Source organism: Leguminivora glycinivorella, chromosome 14 (genome assembly GCF_023078275.1).
Source record: "Leguminivora glycinivorella isolate SPB_JAAS2020 chromosome 14, LegGlyc_1.1, whole genome shotgun sequence".
In the NCBI taxonomy this organism is placed as follows: Eukaryota; Metazoa; Arthropoda; class Insecta; order Lepidoptera; family Tortricidae; genus Leguminivora; species Leguminivora glycinivorella.
The window spans coordinates 19,475,235-19,483,917 of record NC_062984.1 but is presented as its reverse complement, the minus strand read 5'-3'; the positions used below and the strand labels follow the sequence as shown (position 1 = coordinate 19,483,917).

Genomic DNA, 8,683 nt, shown 5'->3' with positions numbered 1-8,683 from the left:
TTTTGTGATTTTTTTCATATTTTTTAAACTTATGGTTCAAAAGTTAGAGGGGGGGGGACGCACTTATTTTTCCTTTAGGAGCGATTATTTCCGAAAATATTAATATTATCAAAAAACGATCTTAGTAAACCCTTATTCATTTTTAAATACCTATCCAACAATATATCACACGTTGGGGTTGGAATGAAAAAAAATGTCAGCCTCCACTTTACATGTAGAGGGGGTACCCTAATAAAACATTATTTTCCATTTTTTATTTTTGCACTTTGTTGGCGTGATTGATATACATATTGGTACCAAATTTCAGCTTTCTAGTGCTAACGGTTACTGAGATTATCCGCGGACGGACGGACGGACGGACGGACGGACGGACAGACAGACATGGCGAAACTATAAGGGTTCCTAGTTGACTACGGAACCCTAAAAACCGGTCAAGTTCGAGTCGGACTCGCTCACCGAGGGTTACAGTCAAGTGCAAAAATACGTATCGATTTTATCCGCTCAAAAATATGTACCGAGACCTTATTCCGCCGACATAAAGTGCTATGGACATATTTTTGATAAGTTGTACGCACCCATATTTTTACACTTGACTGTACGTACAAACTTTCAATAGTTGAATCATCAAAATGTTATTCATAGAACTCATGTGTTTCATATTGTGGACACTCTGTCAATTTACTTGTATAGTATCGTACCTAACTGTTCTCTGATGTGTGTGCTGTCACTCGTTCTAGTTTAGTTTAGTTCTTAGCTTAGTTTATTAAGTCAGGGTCCCACTGAAAATCAGCGCCTCGGCTTGCCGTGGCAACATGCTGAGTGGGATCCCATTTAGCATCTAGTTTGTGTTGTATGTACCTCTATCTTGTATTTGTCCAATTTGATGTTAAATAAAGTATATTCTATCTATTCTATTCTATTCTATTCTATTCTATTCTATTCTATTCTATTCTATTCTATTCTATTCTATTCTATTCTATTCTAACTCTACAGATTTGACTAAATCCCTCAAGACTCAATTTCCCACATAACAAGTAATATTTTAATATACAATTTTATTGTTAGACAACGTCCAAATAAAATCAAGACTATTCGACTTCAATATTTTACGACTTACGACATGTCGCAAGGACGCTCCTGAACCGACCTCATTATATCAGGAAAAACGCGATGTAGGAAATGAGCGTTCAACGTACAGCGACATCTATCGGCAAATGGAGTGAACTAATGCGCGCGAGTTAAGTAGTATGGAAGATGATTTTTATGGAATAATTGTTTATTGCGTGAACCGATTTTAACCATTTTGCTTCTATTTGAAGCAGGTAGTTTCATTGTTATTTTGTTAAAAAATACAGGTACAATAAACACCCGCAAGGGTGTTGAAATTGAAAATGTAAATCTGAAAGGTTTTTTATAAATAAATAAAAAAGTTTTCAAGATACGTATACGATTTTATTTTTCCTGTAATATTCATTTTAATAGCTATGTTTGGTGAAAATTTCATAAATTTATGTTGATAAACTTCGGAGATAAGGGGGGAAACGATATTTTTTTTTACATTTTCCTTCAAAAAACATTTTTTTTCCACAAGAAAAAAATTATAAAAAATAGTTTTGATATGTACAATTTGAGCTCTTTCTAACGATACCCCGCTTGACCTAGTTACTTGAAATTTTCAGTTTGCCCCCCTTTAATTTTGGCCATTTTCTATCATTTCTCATCTTATATTAATTAATAAAAAAAAATACTTTCAACTTGTAGAGGTTCACAATGTTTATAACTATTCCAAATTTCATATCGATAGCATAAGTAGTTCTGCGAGATATTTAACAATGTGACAGACGGACAGACAGACGGACACAGTCGCACCATAAGGGTTCCTGCACGATAAAATATCAGGCCGTCCCTATCGCACTTACAAATAGTGCGATAGGGACGGCCTGCTATTTTATCGTCTATCGCGCGACCATGCTTCCCGTGCTGCTGTACCTTTTTGGTACGGAACCCTAAAAAGGAAGCAGTAGCATAAATACCTACATTTGTATGGAGTATTAATGATTACTCCTGCTGCTTCGGGTTCTGAATGTGCTTTCGATAGCGTGAGACCACCACAATTCTAATTTCAGACTTCCAAACATTCAAACTTCCTGCACTCGATCACGCATACCACCACAACTGTATCCTATTGGGACAATAAAACAAAACTCATGTCATGTCTTTCAATCGCAATGTATTTCAGGATCCAAGAATCTGCGGATGTCCGATGCGCCGTAAAGTTTTTGCGTTTTCTCGTTATAGTTCAGAGCCTCACATATTCTGCACATTTGCGTGGACATGGTCCCAAAGTACCCATGCTCGTTGATGACCTTAAAATGATTCCTCCAAGCATGATAAGAAAGCAATTTAGTAACGTTTCTGCTAATAGCAACGATTTCCTCTGCTAAATGTTCGGGCGTCATAAAATCGTCTATATGTAGAAAAGAATTTGGCGGCAATAACATTATGCAATCTTCTAAAAACGGACCAACGAAAACCGGTATCGCGCCTTTGCCGTAGGCGTGATGGAAACTCTTTTCCGTAATGTATTGACGACATTTAGAGTTCTCTATTACTAAGTAAAACATGTATCTTGATAAGATTTTGCACTCGTCGTGGTAATGTCCCGGGCACCTGTAAAAAATAGTGACCTATTAGATTTGTATTACCAACTACCTAACTACCACAAGCCCTACCGCGAAAAAATCCAAAATTTCCCTCATTATTATGCTTCAAGCAACATAGAAGAAAATTGCTCTCTATCGGACAATGCGTTTAGTAACATGTGCAGTGCGTGTTGTAACACTTGTAACTCGTTTCATTACAATAAATATTAATTAAAACATGATTATGATTACATCATATTTATAATGGTACCTATATAATTGTATTCAATATTACATACACGTCTCTCTGGGAAACTTCATCTGCACAACGTCCATAAATGTCGATTTTCATATGTTTCTTCAGATCCGTCAAGAACAGCATGCGATCCTTAATACAGTTGGAAGTCAGAATAGCAGCCAAGACATTCCTTTGTTTGTCCTTCCAGAAAGGGACCAGTTCTTCCAATATCTTATTAGTTAAATTGTGATCATTGTTATCTAATCTTAAATAGTGTGTTTTCGGATGTAACAAAGCTACAGTGCGTCCATAAGGTATCGGTATATCCGCATCTGTCCTAAAAAAGATTCGTGTTAAGTATTTATTAAATACTCAGCTGAACTAAAATAGAACGGTGTGACTATGACAAAAGTTTTATTTACTTTTGCTTTTGTCATAGGAGCAGTATATTGTTCAGCAATATACTCGTAAACTCGTTATAGCTATGGTTACTTTTGGTGAATAACTTATTGTGATGTTTGAAGAACTATTAAAATCAGTTGTCATCCAACCGTCGTTTTCTTACACAACATCGTGGCAATGTTGGGAAACTCATTCGGATACTCATACATATATTTAATATCTTCTTTTGCTTCTTTAATTTCATGAAAATCGGATACTATACATAATTTACTTAGTTCAAACCTCCTGTACACTGAATAATCTTAATGATATTTTTTAAAGGTTGAGTGGGTGGGTTCCATATCAAAAACGGTTTTTGAAAGTAGTGGGATACTGTATTGGCGAAGATTTAGAATAAAGGTTAAGTAATAAATAGTACAAAATTTACCTGTACGTCATAATCCAATTAAAAATATTAGACAACTCCACGTAACTCGGCGGGTTTGTTGATAAAGAAAAAGTGTGTTTTGGAGACTCGTCTACCCAAAATATCCATATCTGATGTGGTTTCCTTACGACTTCGGGTAATAAACCTTTCTGTATGTGTATTACTACAGCATCTGCAGATGAGATGTCAGTGTCTCCTGAAAATCGGCAGTTGGATACACTACATCCGTATAAAGGGTTACTGCTGCAATGAAACAAAATTGTAAATTATGAATGATTACTGACAAAATATTGTTGCAGGTCCAAAATTTTCCACTTGCGACTCTAGTACTTAAAGCGAAGCATTTGTTTATATAATATGGCATAATAATAACAATTTGTCAAGGCACATAAGAAGTTAATTGCCTGTTTCTTGACCAATTAATTACTTCTACTTATTTATTTATCATATATAACGTACTCATGTTCAATAAATCCGCCAAGATGTCTACGCCTTAACCATTTCCAATGCTTCCATATGAGTACATCATAGACTCGATGTAAGCTTTGGTTCCACGCTGTATTATTAAGCTGAATTCCATTTTTAAATAAATACGTTCCCAAATTAGATGTCACCCAGTCCTGTAAATCAAACGAAATGGATGAAATGGACTTTTAATAAATTCAATTTTACCTGAGTAAAAAGGGGTTATTAACTTGGCGAGGATCTGGCAGACCACGCGATGGCGGGACGACTTGGATCGCTTCCTTAAAACGATACGGTAGGGGTCAATTCTCCATACAAACGCTCTCGACTATTTCCTCCCTGGTTTTTGAAGATAGAGCAATGATTTTTTCAACACAGATTGTTATTATTTTTATCTGTGTCGGGCCGTTTTGATTTTTTTTATATTATGCTTTTTAAAGACTAGAGCCAATCAAAAATTTCCAAAAACGGCCTTTTTCATTGTGGCGCAAAAAAAAAGGTGTGATACTCAAGATTGGTAACAATTAACCAAAAAAGCTAAACGGTCCGACATAGATTATTTCATTGTTATTCAGACTCTCAAATTTCGTTCCGATTGATTAAGTTTTGAAGGAGGAAAGAGTCGAGAAGTCGAGAAGGAGGAAAGACTGAATTGTTCTTAATGGACAATTTTTTTTTCGATAAATCTAGTTAATAACATTTGTATATTTAACTAAAATTCCCAAGTTGAAAGGGGGGCTCCTTTCCATTTTAGCATTTTCGCTACCGTATCTTCTTTTGGCCCGAAACTGCCCGAGATCGGGAAGATTGGAAAAGAGGGGGGAGACCTTTGCCCAGCAGTGAGACATTGCAGGCTCCCAATAATAATATTAACTTTGAAAGCATGGTTGTTACAGAGCTCTGGTTGGGCGCTCTCATAGAAATAAAGTAGCCGAATAGCCAAATTTAAGTGGACGTTGGTTTTACCAATCGGACTTAGGAACGATTCCTCCTCGCACTCAAGCTCTGGTCCCGGTTTCGGTTCCGATCACGTTTCAGGTTCCGATAACCTACATTTTAATCATCAGGTTATCAATCGTATCAAATATATCCAAACATCACCTTTCGATTACGATAAAACCATATCTATTCCATCCATGTTTATTAGCTACTTAGTTCTGTAATGTTATGTGCATCAATATTTTAATCTGCCAGCCTAGTTAAGTCAACAATTTTTAAGTTTTTAACGCTCTGTGGCAAACAAAACGCAGCTGTCTCTGTTGCAACAATAAGAAAGAGTTTATAGAGAGAGGTAACAACAGAGAACTTTAAAAATAAATGTGAAATTCGTTCAAGCAACCTGATTCTAAGGCGGTCAATAAGAATCTTTCATAAGTGTCCAATGTTCCATACTTGCTATCACCTATTACACTTAACTACTTTAATATTTGCTTGGCATAAAGCCAAGTAGGTACTAACTTTAAGTATGAATGGTATAGGGTTTTTTGTGCAAAGTAATCGCGGTCTCAGCCGACGATCTACAAAATGGATCTTAGCGAAATTACCGTTACCTTCCGAGCATCAAAAAACTTTTTAATGATAATCTGATGATCATCTGAAGTCTCGACACCATAGTTTATATGTAGTACAGGTAGAATTTTAGTAATAGGCTTTTGTTGAATACGTTCAATATGTACATTTATTACGAATATTACAATCATAGTAGCAATGAACATTAAGGATCGAATCAGTAAATAATTATGAACTCTAAAACCCATTCTTATTGATAAATATATGCCACTGGAATTTTCAAAGAGAATCCTATCATGACACTGTCATGTCAGAGTAACATGTTTACTTTTGACAAAAAGAGAATGAATACGGAGTAATGTTATCTTTGATTAAAATGTTAAAATACTGAAACATTACAAATCTTTTGAAACCATTGCATGTTTACTATATGTTCAAAAGTGCTGCACGCAGAATATTGCCGTAATCTTCCCTATTATCCCACACTAGCTAACAAGATTATAACAGCCTCAATAGTTTACCTTTCTCGATTCGTAAAAGTCTTTGACAATTAATCGATGTTGCTCCTTATAATTTGGTATCAGAACTTTACTTTTTGAACCTGCTCCATAACGCGCGTACAAAATTAATACTTCGAGTAAAGTCACTACACTTACACACAGCAAAAATATTTTACAGAGATTCGTATAACGTAAAAAAAATTTGAACACCATTCCTTTTACTCTTGTATTTTACTTCGGTTTTTACAATAAGTGAATTTTATTTATTTTACTACGCAAAATTATTTTGTTAAAAATGTTAAACGCATGCATCGATAAAACACTTAACACTTTCACAAATAGTAATCTTATGCTCACAACCGATGGAGCGTAACTTTGATACCGTATAAATGTGTGTGTTATCGTCCGTGTAATAACGAAATTGAAATTACACTTTCGCGTGAGTTTATAGTTGAGGGTATGTATGTGCATTTCGATCAAAATGACCAAACGACCAAGACATTGAACGATTTCTTCCCCATAAATTGAGATGAGCAATAAAGTAAAACTCATATGTTTCATATGCACTGTATTTTAGGATCTAAGATACTGCAGACATCAGATATACCGTAAACTTCTTGTGACCTGTTGTTGTAATTTAGAGCTTCACATATTCTGCATAACTGCGTACCCATGGTCCCGAAGTACCCAATCTACCCATGCTCATCAACGACTTTAAAATGATTCCTCCAAGTATGTTAAGAGATCAATTTGGTAACATTTTTGGTAATAGAAACAATTTCCGATGATAAATGTTCGGGTGTTTTAAAACTGTCTATATGCAGAAAAGAATTTGTAATCTTCTAAAAACGGACCAACGAACACTGGTATTGCGCCTTTGCCGTAGGCATAATGAAAACCTTTTTCTGTAATATACTGTCGACAGCTTGAGTTTTCTATTACCAAGTAGAATAAGTATCTTGATAAGATTTTGCAATCTGTGTGAGTATATCCGGGACACCTGAAAAAAAATCCCTGGTTAGACTAGTCACTCCGTTTTCTTACTGACACCAGCATCTAAAGTTTACATATATCCCTTCACCACCGAACACCTTATTATCCTTCTTCAAAGACAGAAAAAACATACAGGGTGTAAATTAAGTCACCTGCAATAATTTACGAAGTGAATAGGTAAACCTGAGAAACGTTTAGGTACTATGAGACCACTGTTTCATACACTGTTGGTTGGTCCGACATCGATATATTCGAATTGATCATGTTCAGTATAACACTCTATATTGTTCATATCTTGGCTTTTTTCTGTTACAGAAAATATTCTAAAAAGGCCCTCAAAGATTGAATAAACCATTATCCCATATCCTCGTACCTGGTAAGGATCATCTGCACAACGTCCATAAATGTCAATTTTCATATGCTTCTTCAGATTCATCAAGAACCGCATGCGTGCCGCCACGCAGTGAGACGTCAGAATAGCAGCCAAGACACTGCTTCGTTTGTCCTTCCAGAAGGGGACCAGTTCTTCCAATATCTTCATTGTTAGATTGTGATCATTGTGTGCCAATCTTAAATAGTGAGTCTTCGGATGTGTTAGAGGTAAAGTGCGTCCATAGGGGATCGGTATATCAGATTCTGTCCTAAAAAATATATTCGAAGACACATAATTTAATAAAAACTGAACTTAACTAGATAACTACAAAACAATTGAAGCAAAGAAAGAAGCAATAAAAACATCTCTCAAAAAATTTGCATTAGAGTACACGATGTTGAGGAAAATCTACTAAATTTCCGAAAATGTACGGTCGACTACAAAGAGATGTATACACATTTTCACCTTATTGCATTGTAATAAGGTGAAAAAACGGATACATCTCTTTGTAGTCGACTGTACCAGGAAGTTTGTATGAAACTTTCCTTTTCTGTTAAGCACCGAAAATGTATAGTAAACTGTGTACAGTTTGGAGATAGGCATAAGATGGCGCCTGGGGCAATCATTTGGCTCTTTTATTAATTTGAATATTTACCATATACCTGTATGGGCTGTATGTCATAGCCCAATTAAAAATATTGGACAAATCCTTGTAACTGGGCCGAGTTAATGAACGAGAAAATTTGTATATTGGAGACTCATCTATCCAAAATATCCATAACTGATGTGGATTCCTCCTCACGAATTGGGGTATTGATCCCATCGATATGTATATCACTACGGCATCTGCAGATGAGATGTCAGTGTCTCCTGAAAATCGGCAGTTGGATACACTACATCCGTATAAATAATTATTGCTGCAATTAAAGAAAACAATAAATTATGCAGGTGGTTGTTTTATTTACATTTTAATTCATTTTATATTGAATGTCCAGTGATATCTTTAGGAAATTACCTATATGATGAACGTATAGATATAGGTACCATGTGGAGATAACGGCTGACTGGTTACAATGTACAGGGTGGCCCAAAATTACGTTGACAGATAATAGTGAAATGTTGAAATAAACCAAA

At 35.5% G+C, this 8,683-nt stretch overlaps 1 protein-coding gene across 2 annotated transcripts; it reads right to left on the bottom strand.

Annotated features, from left to right (window-relative positions):
* Window positions 1-2,210: 2,210 nt before the first annotated feature.
* On the bottom strand, window positions 2,211-8,481 carry LOC125233659 (alpha-(1,3)-fucosyltransferase 7-like). Of its 2 annotated transcripts, XM_048139727.1 has the most exons (7): window positions 8,212-8,481; window positions 7,550-7,812; window positions 7,046-7,183; window positions 4,169-4,329; window positions 3,710-3,952; window positions 2,942-3,217; window positions 2,211-2,670 (listed from the first exon to the last, which is right to left on the bottom strand). In XM_048139727.1, exons 2-7 carry the CDS (start codon window positions 7,715-7,717, stop codon window positions 2,220-2,222), a joined length of 1,437 nt encoding a protein of 478 aa, XP_047995684.1. In that variant the 5' UTR covers window positions 7,718-7,812; window positions 8,212-8,481; the 3' UTR covers window positions 2,211-2,219. The 2 variants fall into 2 exon arrangements, with proteins under 2 accessions (XP_047995684.1, XP_047995685.1); XM_048139728.1 differs by lacking the exons at window positions 7,046-7,183; window positions 7,550-7,812; window positions 8,212-8,481 and adding an exon at window positions 6,205-6,536.
* Between the last annotated feature and the right edge of the window lie 202 nt (window positions 8,482-8,683).

What these genes read in the sequence shown, in the direction of transcription:
- LOC125233659 (XM_048139727.1), bottom strand. Translation starts at nt 7,717, where the DNA reads ATGAAGATATTGGAAGAACTGGTCCCCTTCTGGAAGGACAAACGAAGC. An exon ending in GGCAAAGGCGCAATACCAGT is followed by an intron (nt 4,330 to 7,045) that starts GTTCGTTGGTCC and finishes TTTGATTTACAG; the next exon opens with GACTGGGTGACATCTAATTT. An exon ending in AATTGGATTATGACGTACAG is followed by an intron (nt 3,218 to 3,709) that starts GTAAATTTTGTA and finishes AATCTTTTTTAG; the next exon opens with GACAGATGCGGATATACCGA.